At 39.2% G+C, this 26,321-nt stretch overlaps 1 protein-coding gene across 1 annotated transcript in view; it reads left to right on the forward strand.

Annotated features, from left to right (window-relative positions):
• Window positions 1-1,728: 1,728 nt before the first annotated feature.
• clstn2a (calsyntenin 2a) overlaps window positions 1,729-26,321 on the forward strand; it is a 142,315-nt gene continuing 117,722 nt past the window's right edge. Inside the window, exon 1 of the mRNA XM_056391168.1 lies at window positions 1,729-1,921. Within this exon, the coding sequence (XP_056247143.1) occupies window positions 1,849-1,921 (73 nt within the window). The 5' untranslated portion in view covers window positions 1,729-1,848. The remainder of the gene's footprint in view (window positions 1,922-26,321) is intronic.

Genomic DNA, 26,321 nt, shown 5'->3' on the forward strand with positions numbered 1-26,321 from the left:
AAATTAATGTTCTTATCATGGTGAGGATCCTGTGCTTTAATGATAATGATGAAATTGTTGATGAAATTAATAATTTAGCAGTCTAAACAGTTTGGGCTGGCTGGAGAATACTGTAGATACTGGAAAAACAAAAAGTAAAATTCCCCAGTGAATTACTAATTCTGTCCCCTGTCCTGAATGATTGCTCACTTAAGGGCTTGACCAAAGGTAGAGGGACAAAGGGTGTTTATTGCACTGTATCTTTCCCCTGGCACTGCTCTGCTGTAACTTAGTTGCCACCACCCATGGAAACAGCCAATTGGGAGTATGTGTGTGTGACTGCGTGTGCATGTAAATGTGGTCCTGCATATGTTTGTCTGCATATGCATGTGTGTGTGTGTGTGTGTGTGTGTGTGCATGCGTGTGTGTGCTCTATCTTTGCTATCCTCTTAACTCACTTGAGGTCTGCCCGCTCCCTCTAATCCCCAGAACACACACCCACACTCAACAGAAGAAGAAACATGGGGGAATAATTGAAGAACATACGGCCGTTAGAGAAAAACAGTGATTCTGCCACAGGGTGAAAACTGAAAGACTCAAATCTGTGAGGGGGAGTATAGCTGCGCTGTTCGGGCTCTTGTTAGGAGGATACAGCTGGAAACACATCATAGCGTAGCAGCTGCTTCATTCGATTATGAAAGGAATGTTGCTGTAAGAACATTCAAAAATCCACTGCTGGTGTTACTCCTTAATTAAATTTTTACATTCCCCAAATGTAGCCTAACTTACACAGGCAATTAATTGAGGGTAACAGCAAATACACTACCTTGAGGACACACATGAATTGCTGACTAATCTGAGTAGCCTACCTAAAAGGCCAGGAGGTGGACATCATCTGATCTAAGAAGTATTATGAGGAAATGCCACGCAAATGTTAGTGTGAAGGTAATTTAGAACGGTGGTAGTCAACCTGGGGGTTGTTGGTATGGAATCAGATTTGTATAAATCTAAGGGCTCACATGGGAATTAGAAGTAAAGGAAATCAGAATCACTGATTTTGAAGCTGTTTCATGTGTTGAACTTGAATCATGGGAGAATTAGTATTCCCTCTGTGCTCATGGCATTGTGATCCCATAGCTCCCATAATAAATCACTGATCAGGGATGTGGTAAGCATCTGGTGTCCTACCTCATAGTAGCTTGGGATTTATCAAATTGAATGAGTTACTGTAGTTATATTCCTGTAGAGGAATGCAATCACTGCAGCAAATTGTCGGTGGCAGGAACCCTTTCCTGGGGTGTCAAAAATCAATCCATCCCCCTTTTATAGCACCAAACTACCAACACATTCAATCTCATCTCAGAGAGATCCCCTCCCTATACATCCCCTCCTGCCCATCACTTGCTCCTTCCCTCTTACTACATCAAACTTGCCAAATAAAGGCAGATAATGCGCGAAAAGGATACTTTTATTCTTCAAAATAAAAGTGTACAATTTGTCAAGCTTGGAGTAAACGTGCTTTATGGCACCCATAATAACTAAAACATGTATTTAAAAGTAATTACTCTTCATCGTGTATAAATGCAGCCTGGTTGTGGTATCCTTATTTGGTCTTTCTCAACATTAAAAGTCGATTGTGTTTTATTTTGAAAAATTCTAACAGGAAATATAGTTTTATTGACGCTGCTTTAACGTCAGTCTCTGCCGATCTCTCTCTCTCTTTCCTGACAGTACTCAGTGACTGTCTCTCGACCTACCGACAACCCCTCGCGCGCCCGGCCAGCTGAGAAGATCCTCGCGCAAGGGAGGTGATCCAGGATTTGAGAAGAGCAGAGGACGGGAGGACATCACCCACAAAGCTCGACCACCATGCAGACACTCGGGGTCCCTTTTTTGCTGTTTTGGCTTATCTGGGGCCACTCCTGCGCTCTCGGCGGAAAAGGTAGGCACCTGCAAAAGAAAAAAATGGAAAAAAATCAACTTGGCTTCGAAATGTTTGTCTGCTATCTCGCGTCTGAGTTGCACAAGTTGGCAAGGAGAGCGTTAACGGTCTGTCCGACAACTTCGTATCCTTTTATGTGTTTCTTTTGGCTGTTTTAAGTGAAGTTCTGCTGAATATTCAATACATTAATTATCTGTTGTTTTTGGTGAGAACTATTTACTAACGGGTTCACGAAATGGCAGGCAGGGCAATTAACGGGACAGGTGTTCAGTTTGGTAGGAAGTTACAGCTTTGTTTTAAAGACAGGTATTTTTAATGTGATAGGGCTGCAACGAAGGATCTTCCGCTATGGATCAATCAGTTAATTGTTTAAGATATGACAGAAAATTGTGAAAAAAAACAATTTCATACTCGATTCATATATTATATAACACAATGAAAAGCAGCAAATCGCCACAAATGAGAAACTGAAACTAAGACATTTTTGATCTTTTAACTTGAAAAATGACTAAAACGATTAATCGATTATCACGTGCAATTGGTTAATTGCCTAATCATTTCAGCTCTTATGATAGACATAACTCACCACAGTTTAACTTGACTAACATGCTAGGAATTCACACAGGAGACAAGTATTTATGTCAGCCTTAAAGGGGTTACTGGGAAACTCTTCTCCACATAATGTTATGGCTCAGAGGAAACCTACATGCCCCAGTTGCTTTTGAAATGATTAGCACCATAAACACGACATTTATTGAGGGTATCAGCGGTTATGTTGCTGGTCATGATTGGCTGCTTGGCCAGTGATCTGAAGATGATTTCTGTCTATGATAATTGATTAGTGCGCGGGGAGGGCAGCCATGGTCAGGGTGTTGTATTCAATCATATCCTCACCCTGTGATACCCTTACATCCCCCCCCCCCCCCTCTCTCTCACACACACACACACTCACACCCACACATACACACACGCACTCAGCACAGACTGGTGTTGCCTGTGAAGGGCAGCTGTGGTTTACAGTGGTATTAATTGGGTCTCTGGAGTCAGAGTGCTGGGCTGACTGGCTGTCTGTGCTCAACCAAACATTATCATTATTTTTCCTGTTTTTAAAAGACCTCCATATGGCCAAGAGCCAGAAGCAAGGCTAACTAGGCTTAGATTAACTCTTATTTTCCATAGAGACTTCAATGACTCATTCAATTTTCAAAGGTGAATGTAATGTGTGGACTCTGTTTTGTTTGTTTTATATATATATATATATATTTTTTTTTTCCACGATTGTTATTGGCTATGTAATGGTTGAATTGGCTTCAACTCAGTAAAAAGTCAATGTCATTTGCTTAGATTTGAGAAGACCTGGTATTGTTATGTAAAGCCATTTTCTTTTAATGCTTGAAAAGGAATAGATCAAGGCCTCAGTGCTGGGTGGATGATGCCTTGCTGCATTAGAGAGACGCAGAGAGGGAGTTATTTGTGTGTGTAGATTTTGTATTTACAAGCTCTACAAGCACAGCAGAATACTGTATATACATGAGACAAAGGCTTGCTGATGAATACCTTTACATAAGAAGTCGGGACATAGACCAGAGCAGATGAATGCCAAAGAATACAGACTGAGAGGATTTGAGGGGCGCTGAAAAAGAAAGAACAGGAGAAAAAAAAATCGAAAACAAGATCAGATTTATGGGTGTCTTTTCAACAAAGCCTCTGCATTATCCTCGCCGGAACATAAATCGTGAAAGCGATGTGGAACGCAGAGGCATAACTCAGGGTTTCCTCTTCTGTGCAATGACTGGTGAAACAATGTCTGGCAGGAACTGCTCTGCCCGTCCTGACGTCGTTTTCCTCTTTACCGTCATTCATGCCCATTCTATTCTTTTTTCTCTATCTTCTCACTTGTGTCCCCCCCCTTGCTCTCTTTCTCTTCCTCCCTTGACTCTGCATCACTCTTTGCTGCTCCGCTCTGTTGAGCTGATGGCATTCAGAGGGCAAATGTCACAGAGAGAGAGAAGTGTTTCGTCATTCTCCTTCTCACTTCTTTTTCCAAGCTTGAACAGCCATCAGTCTGATTTCCAGAGCTGCTGCGTGCTCTCTCTCCATAGCCATGGATTCAATTCCAAAGTTTTATGGTCTTAAGTGAGATGTATTAATGGTGAGGCAGTCTTCTTTCTGTCTTACTTTGCCTTCTCTCATCTGGAGAGTGTCACCTTCTCACTGTATCATGGGTACCTCTATTACTGACCCCCTCCTCAGTTCCATTTATGTTCCCTCCCTCCTGTAGCCTGCCCAGATTTGCTCTGTCTCCTACCCCAGCTCCAGCTTTCCTTCACCTCTCCACCTCTGCCCCTCTCTCTTCTTACAGTTTTTTTTATAGATATAGAGATATAAGATATATGTGTAAAAAAATTAATGTGTGCATGTGTTGTGATGGTAGGCCATTGTATTGCAAAAAGACTTTGTACTGGCATTTATGTGTGTGTGGGGGAATGTCAGGTCTGTGTGCTGCTGGAAGTATATGCAAATTAAGGCAGATATGCAAATGAACGTCCTAATTTGGATGTTAATTACTCAGCACGGCTAATTATAATATGTCTGATGAGGCGTAAGGTGAAGGAGAGGAGTGAAATGGAAGGGCTGCCATACCATGATGTATGTGTGGTGATGAGAGAATGAGTGTTTGTTTTTGTGCATGAGAGAGAGAGAGAGAGAGAGAGAGAGAGAGAGAGAGAGAGAGAGAGAGAGAGAGAGAGAGAGAGAGAGAGAGAGAGAGAGAGAGAGAGAGAGAGAGAGAGAGAGAGAGAGAGAGAGAGAGAGAGAGAGAGAGGTGTTTATGTTTGTGTTTAGGGCTGTGTCTGCGCCACTATAACACCAGCTGGTCCAATGGCCCCGGTGGGGCTTTCTGGTCAGCACTGCTCAATATGTGGTGGATAAACATTGCATGCAGCGCTGACTTCTGACAGACACTCACTCTCTTCCCCCTGTTCTCTGACTAATGCATGCACACACACACACACAGTCACACACTTGGACACTACACTTTAAAACTGAGTAAACCCTTTTTTATTTCCTAATGAACACACGCACGTATTTTCCCCTTGACGCTTTGCCAGGTGGCCAAATGTGGGTAAATGAGTGACATGGTGCTGTAGAGGAGACAGAAGGAGTGAGAGAAGAGAAACGGTAATGGGAGAGGAAAGATGCAAAAAAGGAGACACCTTCCTTTTTTAAACCTTCTATAATGTGCATGTGGATTCTCTATAATAATTTCATCATCATTTTTTTTCATGATTTCCTCTGTGTATGCTTTAGGAACATTAATGTATGAGACATCGAGAGACTTAGAGACACAGAGAAAAGGACAGAAAGTATTGAATAGAGACCACCTTTCCTAAACCATGACCCTACAACATAAAAAGACTGGAGGTGCATGCATGGGTTAGTCAGTCCCCCCTGAAACCTCAGACTACAAGAGTTGAACTGCTCGCAGACTCATTGGGGGACACCCTGATATATATTTGAAACATGTTTCATATTTAGGATTTTAAACCAGGATGGTTGGATGGATGATGATGATGATGATGATGATGATAGCTAGCATACTACTGCTGACAGATATTAAAATTTATAGTTAAAATCTCACCTCCAGTTCTTGCTGAAGAATAGACAACCTGTGTTCACCCCCCAAATGTTTCCTCATTCAGACTCATTTACGCTTCTGCTGTTGTTTTTTGTCACTGCAAAGTATTTAATACTGATAGAGTAAATTGTTGTACCCCAGATAGCATTTTTGTTAACATCTGCTCCCCTGTGAGATCACGTGAAATTAGATCATGTGAGGTATTGCATTGCTCCCTCATTGCCCCCTCTGGCAGAATAATCTTAATAATATCCTGTAGTGTGTAATGCGCCATTATTTTCAAATCTTGTAGTGTGTGCATGTTTGAGATTATCGAGAAGATAATCTGTTAAATTTCTCCTGATTTGTGTGACGCAACCCAATTTCGAAATGGGTTAGAGTTTTGAAACTCCTGTAGTCAGAGCCTAGCTGAAGAATGCCAGGGGGAAGCATTACTTAATTCATCATTCTCTGTTGCAATTGAAACATTTGCTGGAAGTGTTTCAGAAGTAGTGGGTCATCGAGCAGTCAGTTCTTCAGCAGCCACGCTTCTAATTGTCTCTTGGACAGCATTTTTTTTGGTCAAATTCAGTTTTGCAGCTCATTTGTGATACATGTGGTAACAGATACTTTGAGGTTGTACTTTGCTTGTTTTTCTACTCTCCTTTTCTTGCTGTGGTCTTCATTTTGTATCTTCATTTGCGTAGTGTATAATAACTGAAGGAAAACTGTGACATTCCTTCCTAGACACTCGAGAAGTGACAGAAACAAACAAGAAAAAGTAGATGTTCTACTTTTGTAAAGACAAAGTCAAGAACAATTGTATTGTTAAATATTTACCAGCAGTGTGTGGTTACAAATATAAAACGGTGTCAACAGACTTCATTTATGAAAGATTCTTTTAGTTTTGTGCTTGTTGCCCAAGGAAACATGAAACAAGTTTATTCTAACTATAATTCTGTGGCCTCCATTGATTTTCCTCATTATTTAATATATGACTGCTGTCGCTCCAGATATAATTATATTAGTTTCATTACCTTCTCTTAAAGACCTTTCTTAATCTCAAGTAAAATCTAATATCATTTTTACCAAAGAGGCCCAGTGATTCAGTTGTTTAAATTTAGCATATTTGCCCCTTTCTGACATTCAAGTAAAAACACAGAAAAATAACCTTAGTTTTGGCAGCAAGTGCAGATTCCAGGGCAAATAAGGAGGAGGTCCAATACCTCTGAACTTCTTTGGAGGGTTTGTGTTTCTGGAAAATCTTCTCTTAAAGTGAGATATTTATTTAGTTTTCAGATAAGCACGCAAAACTACCAATATTTAAAATGGCTTCCTCTCAGAGTTCAGTTGAGTAGAGCAATGTTCAACAGCAACTTACAGACCGAACTGAGGCACTGTGCTTTGACTGTGTCCCATGAGTTGGTGTCATTGAAGTGTTATCTATTGTCTCTATGCACACAGGCCTAGCAATCCTTTATTAAACAATAGACCGCAGTCTGTTGTGACTCGTGATAAAGCCTCAAGTTATGAAGACATGCACCACTGCGCACTGTTTTAATTATAATTCTAATACAAACTTATTAGCCTGCTGTGTATTTGTACACCTAATAAAAAGTGTTAACATTGTAGTGTGTGTTCAATTCCAACCAAATATAATATAGGAAACACACACAGAAAAACACACACACACAAAGCTCTTTTCATGTTACCCCCGAACTCGATTGAGTCATCTCCTTCATCTCCCTTTCAAGTTGTCCTGTGTGGGTCTCTTGTATAGTCACTCCAAAGCCTCACTCTACGCTTTGAAATGGCTTTTATATTTGATTTTTTTTATTGCTTCTGATTCCCTCCCGTAGAAACCATGAAAGAGCCATGTATTTTCCATCGTGAGATATGATTCTGGAGATGTTTTACAGGTTTGGGTGAATATTGGAGAGGTGGGCTACAAAGTGAAACTACATAGTGTAACATCACAGGTTCTGTGGCAAGTCATGCCAAAGGAAATTCTTCTAAGTCTTCTAATGCTTTGCCTACAAGCCGACTCAGTGTGTGACTGAAGAAGAAATCATTTTTAAGACAACAAAAGAATACCTTGAGAGGAGACAGAACAGTAACCGTTTGTGTATGCGTGAAAAAGAGAGACAAGAAGGACAGACTTTCTGTGGTTTGGAGTCATGTCTGTGTGGCATAGTGGCATTTATACACTCACTTGTAGCTACGTGTTGTTTGCAAAACAGTATGTGCAATTTAGTTTGTGTCTTTTGTTGTTTCTCTTGTACCACAACTTTCAATTTAATGCATTTCTCATTAGGAATGGTGGTGTGTATATTAGTGGGCTAAATGTTTCGTTGTAAGTCACATGTAAGATGTCACACTTTTATTGAAACAGATTATGATCAAAATAAAATGGTTCCTTTCCCGTTTGGAAATTACGGTTGAAAAAGATGTAAATGAAAAATTACATAAAGTAGCTTTTATAAAAATTATCTCAGGGAATGCTCCTTCAGTTACTTTCAACAAAATCCAAATGATCTGCAAATAACTGAGGTCTTCTTCACACCGGCGCTGTGTCTCCTTCCATGTTGAAGGAGAACTTGTGAACAAGTGGGGCCATGTTTGCAGGCAGATGCAGAGGGAGAGTGGGGGGCAGGGTGTGAGAGACGAGGGATGCAAACATTGGCGCTGCTTTATGGAAGACACGCAGCATCAAACTATATCGATATATCAAGTCTGTTTGTTTGTTTCCAGGATCCAGTAACACTTTGCTAAACATTGTGAGATATGGCAGTTTGTGACATTTTTGTCAATTTCTCAGGGAATAATTCATGGATCTTGATGTGAAAAATCAATTATGGTGTTGAGATCTATGACTTTGTTCAATTTGGTGCAGATCCAGAATATAATTTGGATCTCACAGACATGTGTTGGATTGTTTGGCCTTGGCAGAGGTATGCGCTCTACTGAGTGCCATTCCCGTCAGTGGTGAGGGAACTGTAACATTAGGTAACTGCATATTTGGTGATGCAACCTTTACTAATGCTAACCTAGCTCCTCAGTGATTAAAGCTGTTGACAACACAGTAACTAAGGTTGATTTTCGTAGTTAGTAAACCTCTAGAAAATAATTTGTATTCTTTTGTTTAATTTGTATCTGTATCTGGAGTTTTAATACCTTTTCATGTGTTTGAATCAATAATTCCTAATACTTTATCATATAAGCCAATTTTATGTTTATTGGAATTCTAATTTAATAGTTTAATGATGATGATGGTTAATTATGTTTAAATGGAATTATTTAGAGGATGTATTATTATTTTGGGATTCAATGCTTTTTGATATGATGGTTGCCGTATGTTGTACCTTGTGTTAAGACAGATGAGTTGGGGTTACACCCAGAAAATATTAGTAACGCCACTGAAGACCAGGCATATCACTGTTCCTTTTCTTTTATTCTTTCAGTATAAAACCATCCTCCCTTTTCATAAAATATGTTCATCCTGAGTCCGGTGAGTTGCTGATGCAACATCTGCATGCATGTACAGACTCATGCAATCGGTGTATCTGAAGCTACATTCACTGCTCAGGAAGAAAGGGATCGCAGTGGGGAGGGAAAATGAAAGCATATCCTCAACAAGAAAGGTTTTAATTTTCATGAATCATCCGTCAGTAGAGTTATCTCTGTTTCTCTCTGTCTATCTTCCTGTTTCTTCTTCTATGACTCTCCCTCTATATCATCCCACCTGTCTGTGTCTGTGTCATTGACTTTGCCTCGCTATTCCCTTCCTGGCAGCAGAACATAAGATATGAGGTGTGTGTGTGTGTGTGTGTGAGTGTGTGTGTGTCAGTGCAAATATCCCTGTTTCTCCTCTCTGATCACGTTCATATTTTCATCTTCTCCTTCCTTTGTAAAGCTGCATGTTTTAAGCCTCACCTCACTACACAGAGAAAGTCTTCACCTCTGCCATTGCCCTTCACATCTCCTCTTTTGTCCTCTTCCTCTGCTCTCCATCCCCTTGCCCTTCCTTACTTTGTCTCATTTAAATGATGTAGTTAAGTGTAACTGTGTTCTTAAGTGGCATTGCTGTGCCCAAGTGTGTGTGTGTGTGTGTGTGTGTGTGTTGTATGTGAGAAAAATCCATCTTAGCAACTCAGAAGTATCAAGAGGCCTACCTGAGACACCTGCTAATTAGGTGCTTGATGCTTCTTGGGCTTAGATTACATTTATAATGTGATGTTATGTTGTAAAGTAATGAATATTTGTATTACAGGCAAATTAAAAGTAGATTAGTTTTCTTGCCTAAGAACAGAGCATATATCTGTCAAAATCATTTTGTCAAAACTACCTTGGCAGAAATTGTATTTAACTCTGTTTTCATAATTTCCTAATATAAATTTCTCCTGAAAAATGATGACCACTTTGATGGAGTAGCAAAGGAATACATTTCCTTTGATTAAAGTCTTGTCAGGCACAAAAACATGTGCCTGACATACTTAATGAATCCACACTGAAGTTGGCAAAGTTTTAAAGTTATAAAATAAATAATTATATGCTGTAATGAGAAATGGGCAGTATTTCTTTTGAAATATTCTTGTGTGGAGATGTTTGTTATTAAATTAAAAATGATGGGCAGAGGCTAGTGGGAATAAGAGAAACTGGTTTATTTTCTGTTCTTTAAAATGCTGGGCCCTTAAAATTTGTATTTAAGTGCAAAAACACCATAATTCTTTCTTCTAATGTGTGGTGTGTTCTTTTATGTGTTCTGCTCACCTTGTCCCTTGCTCTTCAGTTGTCATTATATATAAAATATAAAGGCACAAGAAAAATCACTTTCTAGGTCAGTGAAACGCATAGAGTTTATTTCATTTGGCTGCAGAAGTCTAAATACAAACACAGTCATGTCCATGAACAAGTGTCTTCTCCATATAAAAAATACATACATTATACTCCTAGAATCATGCTTATTGTTTAGAATCATGCATATTCTCCACAGACTTAATCCTCTGATGGATTATTAGGACATCTTTACAGGAGGAAGTAGTACTGTATATTTCTATCAGAATGGTGAGGAAAAGAGATGTAGCAAAGGAAGACAGACTGGTTGGTCAGGGGTTCATCCTACAGCAAGATAATGAGCCAAAACATTAGAAGAACAGAACCAGACAGTGGCTTCGCATGGCGGAAGATCAGCGCAGTCTCCAGACTTTAAAGCCCATGGAGCTGGTTTGGATGAACTGCACAGAAGGTAAAAGCAAAGCAAACAAGTGCAATACATTTGTAGGAACTTCTGCAACAGTGATTCCATTGTAGAAAGAAAGCTACAAGTATGTTCGGCTGCTGGATGTTGTTTTTTTATTTATTTTATTTTTTATTTGGCTATTTTATTGGCTCTATGTTGTAATTTCAGAAACACTGAGTCATACACTAAATTTCAGTAATTACTGGAAAAATGCAGGTGTTCAGAAACTTTTGACTCGTAGTGTGATTTCTTGTGTTTGTCTACACATGAAAGATGAACTTTGGGCATAGGGCTTATGAGGCCATTTACACTGAGTACATGCGATTGTGAGTCACCCAGTACACTGCCTGTTTCCCTCATCCATAAATTTGGAAGCGTCAGAACAGAACCTCTATTTCTGTTTTGTAATTTACTCCCCTGCTTCTCTTTGTTTTTTCCATTTGCAGTGTTTTTGATATATGATCTGGTGTTGCCCTCAGAGTCATTTGCTCCTCCTCCTCTATACACTCTTCTTTTATGCTCATCCAACCTTTCAACCAAAACTTGACTGTTGAATTCATCTTGCAGTTAGTTTTCCTCTAAGCTATTTAACTCACACTTACACACAAACACCCTGCTTTTCTTGCTCTCTACAGTTCCTCTCTTTCTATATTTGTCCCTAAGGAATGTGCAGTATTTTACCACCCACCACTCTTGTGTCAGCACAACCACATTTCCCATCAAGTCCATGTCACAACAGATGAGTTTTAATTTTTACTTACTCTGGTGTAATGACATTTTCTGTTTATTTTATTCATAGTCCACAGCTTTTGCTATTACAACTCTGTTCTCTGTCAGCAAAAAATCCTATTAATCTTTGTGCTGGTTCAGCATTGTTTTTGCGCAGTCTGATAATGGTGCTTACCCGGGTTTTTCAAGCTCATTATAGTTAATCGATTGACATTCGTCATCACGGACTCAAAAAGAAACATCCCTTTTATCAGTGAGAGTTTGGCTAGGGCTTTGTGCATTCAAATGTATAAAATCTGTCACCAGTTTACATGCATATGTGACAATGACTTCCTTTATACAAGGTGATATTTGCTCCTACAAGGTGACAATAAAGGACTGAGAAGAGGGTGTTGCAGTTGTCAGCAAACAGTTTTCACACTTGCTTGTATTGTGAGGGTATGCTGTGTGTGTGTATTTGTGGTAACTGGTTTAAGTGAAACTTTATTCATGAACAGATAATTTCTTAAGCTATTGCTTATAGTTAGAACTCAACTTAGAGTTAGTGGTGTGCTGTGTTGGATGATGGTACATTGTCACAGTCTCTCCTAATGCTTCCATCCTTTTGTTCTCAATCTTTTATTTGTATGTTTCCGATTTCTTTTCAGTATTTATTGAATTAGGTTCTGAGATTTTTTTATTTTTTTAAACAGAAAGGCGAATAAATGTCTATAAATTCAAAAATTTGTCCCTCCTCTGTGTTTGTCTGTCCCTCCCTCAAACACAATCAGTTCTGTTTTTATAAGACAGAGGCAGCGGACAAATATGTTTGTGTGTTATGTTTTTGTGAGAAAGTAAAATGACTCCCTCTCTGTGCTAAATAAACTTTTTTGCATTGTCTTTCAAGAGACAAAGGAAGTCAGATCAAAGAAATGACTGTCTTCCAAACAAAAAGCCGAGCAAGAAGACATATCTAAAGTAAGGACGTCCTCTTCGGTCTATACCTGTCACAATTAACCCACGACTGAACTGTTAAATTTCTATTAAAATGCCAAGGCTTTGTGTATAGATTGTTCACCCCACATATCTCCGTGGCGCACTTCCTCTGTAATTATAGTCAATTTTCTTCAAAAGCAGACAATAACTTTATTGTATTGAGTTGAAAAGACAGCGCCACCACACTGACACATCATAGTGGAGTGCAAAAATTACTTTTGATAGTTGAAAACAAGGAAATGCTTGAAACAGCCAGCCTCCTTGCTGTGGCAACATACTCTTCAAATCCTCCTGAGACTAAGTTACTTCACCACAACACTATACTCAGTAATGTGCTTTTCTTTTCCAGATTATTGGATGAGTAAATTCAACTCTGTTGGCAATAAACACTTTTACAGCTTTCATTTTACCATTATTCCACTGGCAACATCGACTGTATTGCTGAAATATGTTGTACATTTATAAAGCAATGGTTCGAATAGGAGCACATTGCAATGATGAATGTGTCATTTAAAAGCCTGTTACATTGTGCTGAATACCGGTTATCATTCAACTTCTGTGCTTCGATTGGTGGTGTTTTGAACCTATGATTACACTTTATTACATGTCACAGGAAATAGGTATTTAGTTAGAGTAAACAAGAGAAAATCCAAATCTCCAGAGGAGGTTGTGTGGAGACAGAGGGAGGGCTGGAGGGCAGGGCCGGATCACAGATGAAATAGCCAGAATGAAAGTGTGTGGAAGTGAATAAGACAGCACTGATCACACTGCTGATGTATTGGTTTGGGATGTTTTAGTATTAAAACACATCATCAATCCTCTCCCCTCCTCTCCTCTTTTCTCTCCCTGCGTGACCGCTCACCCATTATACTTTATTTAAAGTAATTGGCCAGAAAATAGTTTTTGAGTTGTCATCAGAAAGGAAAGTGCTCCTGTTAGCAGCCCCGAGCTTGCAAGCTAGGGATGTAATGGCTGGTTTGCCCTTAATGGACATGAGTGTTTTTTCTCTGCCTACCTCCTTCATACCATCTCTCCCACAGCTGCCCTTTCCCCCCCCATGGCCCTTGCACTACCTTCCTCCTTCCTTACCTCATGCACAATTAAATGCATACACACACACACACACACACACACACACACACACACACACACACACACACACACACACACACGCACACACGCACACACACTTCTCAGCCTCTGTAATAAGGCTGCTGTCCTCCTCAGTAATAGGGATCAGCTGTGAGTGGAGTGGTCCAAGATGGCAGTTCCACAAGGGACCAGACAGATGCTTGCGTATGAGACAAATCAGGAAGAAGATGTCCAGCTTACTCGTCTTGTTAACCCCTGACCTTTGTCTCTCTTCCTTCTTCCTGCCCACATGGACGACTGTAACTGTAGGATTGCTCACACTGGTAGCAACGAGGCTGAGGCGTCATAAAATATTAAAGAGCTACACTGTTTACCTCTCAAGGTGCTGTTTGCCTCTCAAGCATCATTTCTTTATTTAGACAGTAGCCTGGAGGAGCAAAGTGAAGGGGGAACACCGGTAATTGCTTGGGAAGTCGTGACAGCAATTCACCATCTTGGATTTTACCAGCTCTTATAGGCATTCTGAGTATCATTATATTCAGCAGACTCTTCTTTTAGATCTGCGTTACTTTGAGAAATGAGGTGATTTGAAAAAATACCAGCCAGTGATGTTACCCTATTTGTTATTGCAAAATATGTAATTCATCCCTGTTGTCAGATATTGATTTTTATGAGAAAAATGATGATAAACAATGTTTTCTTTCCCACCAGGATCCCCATGGTAGATTATAACAAACTGCTGAGAGTTATATGGCTTGACTTGGTATTAAATCCTGAAAATGCCCTCCACAGTTTTCTAACTTATGACACTGTGGAAGTATAACTATAATGCTCCAAATTGATCAAATTCCCCCTTGTAGCACCCTCAACTCCCAAATTTCTTTATGCTGAGAGATGTAGAAAACAAATGCCGTGAAGAAAATCCTGGCAGTTCCATGAAATTTCACATAAATGTCTTTCCTGCCTGAGAATTGTTGTTCATCCAGAAAACCACTGCAGTCTGAAGTGTTGAGTTGTGTTTTATTACTAGATGTACAGAAGAGGATGAATATGGTTTGACATACTATGTCATGGCTTTCACATTGCAGTTGACATCATTTTCCATCAAATTCTCTTGGAGCTCACTTACTACCCACATACACAGTCAACTTGGTGAAATAGTGAAATATCATCAGGTTAAACCAAAGCTTTCCACAAGGATATGGAGTTGCCAGTGGAAAAAAAAAGGGGGGGGGGGGTCTGCTTTTATGTCCCCCCGGAGACAATTTTGATCTTAATCACTGATCTTAATTATTGCATATTTTAATGAGTTTGCCTACCTCATTGTAAACAAGTATTGAATTATTGTAAAGGAGAATTAGGCTTTTAAAAAATAGGCCTGTTACTTTTACAACATCGTGTGTGTTTTCAATGTGTCTTAGCTTAACATAAACAAAGATAATTCATTCTTTTGTTCACTCATTAAGCCCATAAATGTCTTTATGGCATCTATGGAAAATGCTTTGAGAGGGCTTTTTAATTCCTTTTAATGCTCAATGCGTGAAATCGTCAAGTTGCTGCCATTGTTTTTTTTTCTGATGTGCCCTGTCTTACAAAGATGTCTGCTGTCTCTGCAATCAATTCTAGTCTTAACGTGTTTTGTTGTCAATTGTTTTGTTAATATTTGTCAAACACTAACGACGACTCCCTGCTCTCTACAGAACACAAACCTCTCTGCTGAGTGTGCGCACACACACACACACATTCATATAGAGCATGTGGGGGCTGGACAGATGGACGTGTTTCTCTATCGTCATACTTGAATCTAGTGAATCTCAACTTGTAAATCAAAACAATTTTATTAGAATCAAATGTTAATATAATAAAGTAGCCGACTGGGCTTAAATGAGAGGTCGTCTGTTCGGCCGGCAGCCTGTGCTTATGGAAAGCTGTGGTTAACTGTTATTATACTGTCTGCGCTATGAACACACAAGTCACCTTCAGTGTCCTTCAGTGTGTTGAACCTCCAGCTTTCTTTCTTTGGTGACTGCCTCACTTGAAGTTGAAAGAAGAGATGGAGGACAGAGTTGCATTGGAAAATAAAAAATAGAAAAGAATGGGTGAAAAGAGGGCTAGAGAAGAGACAATGCGGAGAGGGCACAGAGGGGAAGTGAGATGTTAGAGAGGCAGAGATAAGGAAAAGAATGGGAAAAAATGAGAGCACCATGACAGAAAAAAGACGGAAGATAAAGGGAGAGAGGCTGCATGTTGTGGTGGTGTTTGCCATTGCCAGTCATTGTTTGGCGGCGTGAGTGGTCTGCGGTCGGCAGCAAGCCCCAGAGCGATTCGTCATGATTATGTGGCGGTAGGCAGGTAATGTCACAGCAGGCGGGGCTGGGCAGTGGGCGTACCCGAGGCGGAGGCTGCTGCTATTTCTGGGCATCTGTCTTTGCCAGCCAGGATCTGGTTGGTCACATCAGCTTGTGTTGTGTCTCTGCTGTGCCTTCTGGAATGTCTCTCTATTTTTTGTTTTTTTTTCTTCATCTTTTTGTATTTTCTTTTTTTCTGTTGGACTCTTGAAAATGTCTGCAATGTGGTTAGTTTTGTTTGTTCTTCAGGGCCACATGATATGTTGCTTTTATATTTACAAATTGATGGTGTTAGCTTCTCTGTGTTCATGTTTTTGGTTGTTTAATTTTTTTGTTTTTTTTATCCCCACTCCCGTCTGCTGTGTCGCACAAAACTTCGGTTACTCATTAAAGATGGTTTAAATGTCAAATGTCACTTTCTGTTTGCCTCTCACCTCCTTCTCTCTCACTTTCGCTCTCCCCCTCACCTTTCTCCTGTGACGCTTTATCTTTACCCTTCTTGTGTCTCTGCCTTCTGTGGCATTTGCTGTCATTTCTAACCTTGATCACTAACATCTCTTTTATGTTTCTTTCTTTACTGTTCCCAGTCAGCCACCTTTCGCTCCTCCTAAAAAACTGCTCGCATTGTGCAGTGATGAACCCCTGTGCTTGTTTGTCCAAATGTCAGCAGTTTTGTACACAAACCTGATGTTGTCACGTGTGTATAAACTTTTTGTATTCGTATACTTGCAGCTTTTTGTGTTCACCTCATAGTTGTAAGTGGGTATTTTTTGGAGCAGAGAAACACACACACACACACACACACACACACACACACAGACATAGTTTAATGTCATGTGCACTTCCTGTACATCAAGTCTCTACTGCACAGCGCGGTGGTAGGGAAGTCTAAATGATTAATGATCGCCTCTGTGGTGTGTCTGCCAAGGCTGCAGCTAAAACCAGTGTCATTCTCTCCTACTGCTGTCACTCCATGAATATTGTATAGATTAGAGACTTATGGACGTGCTTGCCTCAAAAAGTAAGTCCAACTCTGTCCATTCCCCACCACTTAACTAATGTCTCTGTACTGAAAGTAAAGATCTAAAACATGTTCATGGTCCTCCCTCTTACCAGTCCTTTCTCTCAGTGTCTGCACTTGAATACTAGCTCAAGCTGTACCCATTTCATGAAAGCTGCTCTCACAGATTCTTCCTGTGAAAATCCTTTAGTGGAAAATGTTGCATTTCACATTTCCAACAGCAACAACAATAAGCATTTGCAAAATCAGAGGTGCGCAGTTGGCATAAACAGCAATGACCATCATGGCCCATCAGACAAAGTTAAAAGATAAGGTGATATTTAGTATATTTCTTATGTTTACATCAAAGCATTACAGACCAACATCTCCTGACTTTTCTTCTGTAATTTGGGTCAAGCTGCAGAAACCTTGGATTCTACACTTCCCATAATGTACGGTCTTTTATTAAACCCTCTCTGCCACTCAAGTTCCACATCTGTCAAACTTTCTGTAGAAAGAAAAAATTTGACATTTCAAACCTAAACTAAGATAAGCCCTGGTAACATCATCATGGTTATTTTCTCAGACTTTCTCTAAAATTTTAGACCAAGATTTCACACATTGTCAACTGATGAATAATTTCTAAAGGTGGAGTGCACGTATTCCACAGCAATGAGCATTTAGACCTGAAGATGCCAAAGGTGAGAAAGACATACAAATTAACACTTCATCTTGACAACATCTATTAAACCATGTACCAAAATTTTTAATGGTAGTGTCAAAGGCATCATCTACTATAACCAGTAAGTTAACAGTTTATATTACTGAAAAGTAGGAGGGTGTTATCCTGCTGCTGTTTGCTCTTAGATGCTAGGGAATACCTTACGAGGCAGCTAGATTTCATGCAAGTGAGAAACCATCTTGTGAGGCTCCGAGCTATTCACTCGTGGCCGAACCACAGTGTTCAGTGTCGTGTGATGGAGTAACTGACAGCTACAGGTGTGACGATGGCGAGAAGAGATTATTCTTTAACAATGGTGCCTCTAAAAAAGATTGGTGTAGATGCTGCTATAGCATCAGTCATATCAGGATTGGAGAGTATTTCTTCGATGAAAACAAAGAAGAAGCAGGAGAGCAAAGAATGGTACTGAAGGTTTCTTTTAAATGGAAAAGACTTTTGCAAGAGTCTGAATTACCAACTGGTTCTGCTGGTAGTGAAAAAAGTAGGAAGGATACAGAATCTCTTGAATTTGGCACGTGATAGCCGGTGATGGATAGACGGTTCATCCAATCATCTACCTTGTATTGTTTTAAAAGCGCCTGCCCCTTTCCAAACAGTTTCCAATGTAGCCTTCCCAGATGTTTCTGTGTAAACAAACTATCTGGCGTGTCAGGTAACGTCGGCACAATCTTGGAGGCAAACAGAGCAGAACATCATTACCTCCACCAAGGAGGTTATGTTTTCACCTGCGCCTGCTTGTTTATATGTAAACAGAATTAAGCAGAGAGCACTGAATTGATTTGCACCGATCTTGGTTCATGAGCCAATATGGATCATGATGTAAAAAATCGGACACATTAATGGTGTTGACGTCCAGATAATGATCCGGATCTGGTGGAAGAGAATGCTGAATCCGTTTTTACACAGAGAGTTGTACTTGTTACATTATTAATAGCAAGTGTCAGTGCATATGGCACCTGCTGCATTTAGGAATGTTTACATCAGTATTTAATTCAACATGGAAGTAATAAAATTACACAATAACAATAGAGGTTGTGACATAGCAGTGAGACAATTCATAAAGCTGCAGCGCTGTATGAATTATATCCTGCTGACATGATCATTTGACACAACAGGTAATAAAACCATATAGCTGTTTTGTGCAAGACAAATGAATAAAGCTACTTGAAAACAAAAGACGTGTAGGATTGCTTGGCTTTGGCGGATGTATGTGCTCTCTAATTTTTTATTTGTTTTTTTCATCCTGATGTAATGTGCTTGGAAAGCTGTTTAGCAACCTATGAATACTGTAATCTTCTCTCTCTGATATACACAAATAGTCGTATGTCTGTGTTGTGTGTACCTTTTGCTTTCTGTTTTGCTAAATTTTCTCTAATTTCCTTCTTTCAAAGTAATGGCGTTCACTCTAAGCTGCTTCTCTTTCTAACTGCATTACTGATACACATAACAAAAACCATCAACACCTCCACACCCAGCCTTATACCTTCATCAACACCTCCAGTGCGCTCACTTGCATACATCTCTGGATAACTCGTGCTAATGAATAACTCTGGGGAAACATCCATCCTTAACATACATCAAGCGGCTGAACTCGAGGTGAGAGTGATGTATGACAAATTGTCCTCATGAACACTAATGTTGCAGTCAGGCTTTGGGTTTAGCCTTTGAAAATGATTAAGTGGCCTAGTTAGAGCCTACATTATATGTAACTTGTGAAAAGTTTTTATTTTTTTCTGTAACTAGGCTGTCTGTGATGTTATTTATAGCGTCTTAGTTTCTACAGAGAATTTCTAACAGTATTTTTTTATGTCTCCCAGTTTTGGTAGATGGGACTTTTCCTAGTGTTTGTGGTCGTGGCCTACAGTGTTTTGTATTGTTTTTGTGGAGTGTAGGGTCCACATGAGTAGTGTTGAAGCTGATAGTGACTGGTACTTATTGGGTTAAAACAAAAATGAAACCACATCTGGCAATATTATTATTTTTTAAACATAAGTATATTTTTGGCTGTTTTTGCAATGGAGACAGTGAGAGAGGAAAGTTACTGAAGAGAGAGAGAGAGGGGTTGACGTGGAAGAAAGGGCCAGAGTCAGATTTGAACCCAGACTGCTGCTGTACCAGGTGAGCCACTGTGGCACCCTATAATATGCAAACGTTTTCATTAGGATTCCTTAAATTTTGTTTTTTTGGTTATTGAACTGTGACCAGCATTTTTACCCTTGCACCAATAAACTTTCCGGAGGACAAACTATATGTAACACTGTTTCTAAATTACCTCAGACATTTCTTTGGCATATCCACACTGCAATTTATTCGTACTTATTGGCTGACATGCATGCTGATGCATCTGTGATGGGATAAAATTGGCTGATTTATTGACCTTCCCAATATATCAATAGGGCTCTAGTAGATGGGGGGAGTGCTGTTTATTTATGCTATGTGTTTATGTTGAAAAATAAACATTGGCTCTCAAATATTTATTTCAGCTAGGTCAGCATGTAAATGCTCCAGTTTATTTGAATGTGAATGTGAAGATTCGTGACTTGATGTGTTGGGGCCCTGCAATGAAGCCAGGGCTAAGGGATAGTGTTTAAACCAAATTATGAGTAATTTAATTCAAATGCTTTCAGAAATCCTCCCTAGACTTCCAATTCACCACTTGAGAGTATTTGGAAGTCAGCCATAGTCTTCTCTTCGAGCTAAGACCATGAAAAGGTCTGGGCTTATCAGAGTTTTTAATAGATGAAGCACATTTGCCTTAAGTGTCTAAACATTGATTAGCTATTCATCGTGCTTCACCCCTGTTTAGGCTTCAAACACCAAGCTGCATTTCACTGATGCAAAACTGTGTGAGGGAGAGAGCAAGTGAAGCTGTGGTAAAAACTGAAACAACTTTGAAGTCATAATTTGAACAGATGCTGAATTAAAAACATTGTCACACCACCGTTATTTCCATAAACACAGTAAAAAAAAAAAAAAAAAAAATGCAGAGCGTCCTTTCTTTCACTGATAATGGCATCATTTCATTTCAAATGTTTAATATGCTGTTTGGACATGGGAGTTGTTGTGGAGCATTGAAAGGAAGCAGCTGCGATTACCTTGATCACAGTCATTTCACTGAACAATATCAGACTGTTTTCCCTGAGAGTATCTGCTCAACAAGAGGCATTAATGGAACCTGTTTCCTCTAAAGCTCAGTTGAAGGGAGCGACAGCTTTCAGATAAATGGCTCATAATCACTTAAATATTGTTCTCTCCTACACCTCTCTCTCCTTCGGTGCTGCTGCATTCTGCTCAAGCTTCGACCTGGGAGATACACAAAGTGTCTGTGGCTCACAAATGATGCAGTTTGTCCCTTAACAGCTTTAACTGCCATGAAAAGCAGTGCTATATCTTTGACGAAGGTATCTGTGCAAATATCACAGTCACACTCAAGCCACATCACCCAGATTGTGCAAACTGTGCACGTATTCATGCACACTTATGCAAAAAAAAAAAAGACAAAAAAAAAAGACGGACAGAAGCAGGCCAGCAGGTGGTGGGAAGACAGACAGCAGAGAACTCTGAGGGAAGGAAGGTCAGCCAACATCTAACTTTCAAACAGTCAGAAGGACAGACAAACACACGGATAAAAAGTTGCTCACAACAGCAAGCACACACAGAAACGCACTTCAAGGAAAAGTATTCCCATCAGAGAGATTTTGATGCAGTAATTGCTTTCAGTGGACAAAGTTAATGAAAAATAAAATTAAATGCTGCTTACAGTTTGGGAGAGATGGGCATAAATCCTGATTTCCTTTTTTGATCCAATACCAAATAAAAAATGTGGCAATCTTTGTTATTTTTTTCTGCCAAGAAGTGTAGAAGCTGTTAAAAAAAACAAAAAAAAAAAACAAACTTCTTTCAGAATCAACGCTGTCTGTTTATAATAAGGCCGTGCAATTCACTTTAAAAAGTATCAAAACCGACATTTAGAACCTACCGCTGACTTTATCTTGCTCATGTCGGTTAATTCGGTTAATACTTTCCCCAGTGTATGTGTTCATGAACCGTCCACACTAATAGGCTACATTTTAGTTTTTGAAACGCATAACTTTTGCTGTGTTTTCGGCTGGTGTCCACTACTCCAGCAGCACCTCAAACGGAGAGTTTTAGTGTGAAAACTCCAGGGGTTGCCAACAGAAACATAATATTATCTTATCAATAGGTATTAATCACAGACATAGCCAATTATTGAATATTATGTTCATTTACTTTACTATTTTTTGACTTGCTTCGAAATACTATTTTCCACTTAAACTGGATCCCACCATGAAGTGTAGTGTGCCTGCCTCTCCCACCGGTTTTTCGGGCTGCCCTTGTCAGCTCAGCTAGCGTCCATGATGGATGGGGCTGCTCGTTTTTCTGGGGCCACTGTTGTCGTTTTAAAGAAAGTAAGAGTTTCTTTTCTTTCAGGCCTGGGGTTCATTGATTTCCAGTTTATTAGTCCGGCAGCAATCAACGACTTTGCATTAAAGACTTGAGTGAAATAAAAATACAGGTAGTGAAGAATTGTGTGTAAAGCACTACCCACCACCGAGGCGGATTTATAATATGCTAAAGTTAATACAAGGGTGGTTGTCTTAACAGGAAGCCCTCAGGGTTTCTCACCTCTCTCTCTCTTTTTTTTTATCTTATTCTGCCATGTGTTCTTCCTCTGCTCTGACACAAGATAAGAGTAAAATGCATTATTGGACAACTGAGTGATTTCTGATTTGATTTCACTTCCTGGAAGAGGGAGTTAGGAAGACTAAGACAGCCTGGGAGAGAAAAAAGAAATAATCCTCCCTTTCCTTATTTCTCTCCTTTCTCCCCAAACTCCTGTCTTCTCCCCTTTGTCTGTCTTTGTTCCTTCACCCTGAACAACCTTATGGCTGAATAGTGATGGCGGTTGTCATGTTTTGGGGTTTCTGTGATGAATGTCTTGCTGTTGAAGAATCCACAGATGCTCTGTTTTATTCCACTCATTGTTCAAGTTAAATATTCTGAAAAGTCTCAGTAGGCTGCGACTGTCTATCTGCTATTTAAAATCATATTTTGTAATGACCTGTCTTTTTTTATTGTTTTTTTTTTTGTTTCAACTGTTGAGAAACTCTGAAGAAAGCGTTTCGAGCTGACATGATTAAGTATATACAGAGGGATTATTACTTTCGGTTGAGCTGTTCTTTTAAATGTGCTCAGACACTTTAGAGTTTAGATAATTATCTTCTAACTTTTATCAAGAGATAATTAATTCCTCAGTTGTATATAAATGCTCCTCCACCCTGCATGACAGCAAGTTTATATTCATGCTAAAGATGTGATGGAGAAAAAACCTTGTGTTTTCAACTTGCTGTCATATTTATTTTTTATTTTTTGGCCTTCAAGTGTTTATTTTTTTTCTCCAGTCAAATTGAAATGAGGAGAAGCAGGAATGTTGGAGTGGAGAAAGGTCCAGGATTACATGGTTAAAATTTGATCACTGCCTATGGTTATCATGTTTGATGGGAAAAGGACAAAAGTTTTTCTCCATCTTCCATCCACCATCATCACGTTCTCTTTTCAGAGAGCAGTAAATTAACTTTCCCTTACTTATGCATCACTTCCTTGACTTAAAACTTTAATTTCTGCCACATTTATTGTTTTTTTCTTTTGTTTTGTTTCTCCTATATATATATATATATTCTTTTCATTAGTCTGGAAAATTGTTTTGCAATTATCCCTTCAGTGGGAGATCATCTCAGAGCTAATGCTGTTAGAAAGAATGAGAGGCATTTCTAGTTCCAGTACTTGTAAGAATTGTATGGTGTGTGTGTGTGTGTGTGTGTGTGTATGTTCATGTGTGAACGTCTGTGAGTGACACCGCGCTGTTCGTTCCCTTGTTAAAATGGGTGGTTGGAATTGTGAAATGACAAAATTGAAAAATCTCCATCTGTTTATGTGTGAAAGTGCATGTAGTGATGGAAATGAGCCACAGTCCCTCTCAGCTGACATTGTACTGAGAGACATTTTTGTTGATGCATTGCAGCAGTCTTTTTTTTTTTTTTTCTCCACAAAGACAGATTTCAGTATGACAAACCATGTGGGAGCTAGAAGAGAAGTTATTCTGTGAAGAATACATTCATCTCTTACTGTTTTATAATTCTAGTTAATTCAGTAAATCCAACCACTAATGCCTACATGCGTCGCTTGAACTGCATTTTACTTTATAGCGTTTAGATACGAGTGTCAGAATTGAACTATATTTCAGTTTTAGGATAGCTGTTGAGATTGTATTACATAGATCTTAACTGTTTTCCTGCTCAGAAATAACAAACTATATATAAATGTGGCTTTATAACGTTCTCTTTCTGGCAATAAAGCACAAAGCTACAGCAGATGTTATATTCTTATGCGCTACCTTTTAGTGTACAGTACATCACTCACTTCCCTTCTCTGAATTGATTTTATTGATGGAGAGATAATGATCATATCAATACGGCATTGAGCTAGAGTGATTATGTGTCTGACTGCTCAGTTCACAAAGCTCTGAACTGAAAAAAAAAAAGAAAGAAAAAGACAAAACTAACAATTGATGTTTCCATGCGGAAGTCTATGCATCTTTTTTCAGACTGCATGAAAGTATTTCTCAGACAGAATTACCAACCGAATCAACAAAAGGTCTTCAGTTTTTTTTTTTACACCTGGACCATGTTACGGAAAAAGATGCAAACATCTCTTTCAATGAAGAAATGAGAATTAATTTACCGTGTGATTGACCAAATGATTTTTGCCCAGTGTGTTCCTATTGTGTAGCTTTTCACCAGTGTAGCGTATTAGCTTGTGGCTTCAAACCCTTAAATCTGGCTTCAAATATGTCCAACATAACACAAATACTCAGATGCTTTAAAAAAAAAAAAAAAAAAAAAAAAAGAATGGTAAGCTCGAGGCTGAAATCAAGTTCAGGTAATGGAAACACATTAAAATATACGGAGATTTTGGAAAAAAAAAATTTCAAGGAGCCAACATTTTGAAGATTGCAGCAGTGCAAGATTTCAACTGTCCCTTCTACAAAGAAAAAAGTCACAACTGTTGTTACTTTGTTGTATAATGACACACAATATCTACTTTTTGTGTTTGTAAAAAAATGCCAAATCCATTATTCTCATGATATTCTATCAGAGCACTTTATCTCTGTAAGAAGGTAATCACCGTATTCTGACATCGATCACTACATTACCATCCACAGTTGTTAGCTTGATTTATTTAATGAAATCCATTTAGGCGTTGTGGCTGAAAGTGGGTGGGGGTTGCACTTCAGACACTTTAACTTGTTCCAAGTTGTCAGACAATCTGTTCTGTAAAAGTTAATTTGATCCTTTGATTTAATCTATTTAACATTCTGCTTCCACCCAGGTGTATGAGTCACCCTGTTAAAGCCCCCTTTCGTCATCTCTCTCAGAGAAGTACAGTTTAAAACGCCCGCTTCGTCTCACTGGGACCCTTCCAAAATCGGAGGAAAGGAGGAGTGAAAGGTTGAGGAGAGAGCAGGAAAATGAATAAGACAAACTGCAGGAGTGTAAAGCACGGCCATTGATCATTTAAGGCAGTTTATGGAAAACAGTTGCCTTGTGGATGCATGAATAAATGATCAACAATGAAAAATACAGCATTTACAGAGATAATGTAATTACCTGTCTTGAGATATTAGAACTTCTCCTGTTTTGAATGATTGCAGTATTTCTCATGTTGACTCAATTTCCGTATTTTTGCTTTATTTTCACTGTCACCTGTCTGCCACACACACACACACACACACACACACACACACTGTCCTTATTCTTTTACGCTGTTCTAATTATATTGCCCTTGCCAAACATAGTCGCAAGGCCAAAAATCCTTCTGTCCTGCCATATTTACTCAGAAATCCCGCCTGTTATGTCTGTATTAGATTATCAAAATTACCTGCAAAACTCCTCATGTTATTATTAGATTCCTTTCACCATCATCAAAACCCAAATTTTGCCACATTCACTAATGTGCCAAAATGAAAAGGTCACTTTTTTTTTTTTTTTTCTTTTTTTTTACACATTTGACATGTTAACGCAACTTTTTTCAGTTCCTTCTGTTCCAATACTTCCCACCTACCGCCGAAGTGTCCACATTACTTCCCTTGTTATTAAATTGGAGCATGAAAGCATGGTTGGCATGTAACTAGTCACAGTGAGGAAGCTATTCAGTTTAAGTTGCTTTGAACTTCTTTTCTCTCATAAGGCGTGAGCGTAGCTGTAATTAATGGGGGCTGGTTGGCAACGTATAATCATTTCAAAATAGCCATGGTCAGAATGCCACATGTACCTTTGTGTACTGTAAAACTCAGTAGTCGTGAAAAGGCTGTGCACCTGTGCTGTTCAATAGAAGTTGTCTTCCTGTAACTTTAGAGGTATTTCTTTTTTCAGGATGTTCTGGACCTCTTTTCCATATCTGAAAGTGAATATAGAGTTGAGGCATTGAAGCATCTCATCTAAAGTTACTGCAGGCCGAACAAAGCAGCAGCATCTTGCTCTTAAGGCTTCAATCCGTGGTCACGTGGCGCTGATATCCATGAATGTCGGAGAACCTTGGATGGACTTGAGTGGTATTAAGGACTTAAGAACAGAGTGTC

The sequence above is a fragment of the Seriola aureovittata genome, chromosome 12 (assembly GCF_021018895.1).
Source record: "Seriola aureovittata isolate HTS-2021-v1 ecotype China chromosome 12, ASM2101889v1, whole genome shotgun sequence".
Classification (NCBI taxonomy): Eukaryota; Metazoa; Chordata; class Actinopteri; order Carangiformes; family Carangidae; genus Seriola; species Seriola aureovittata.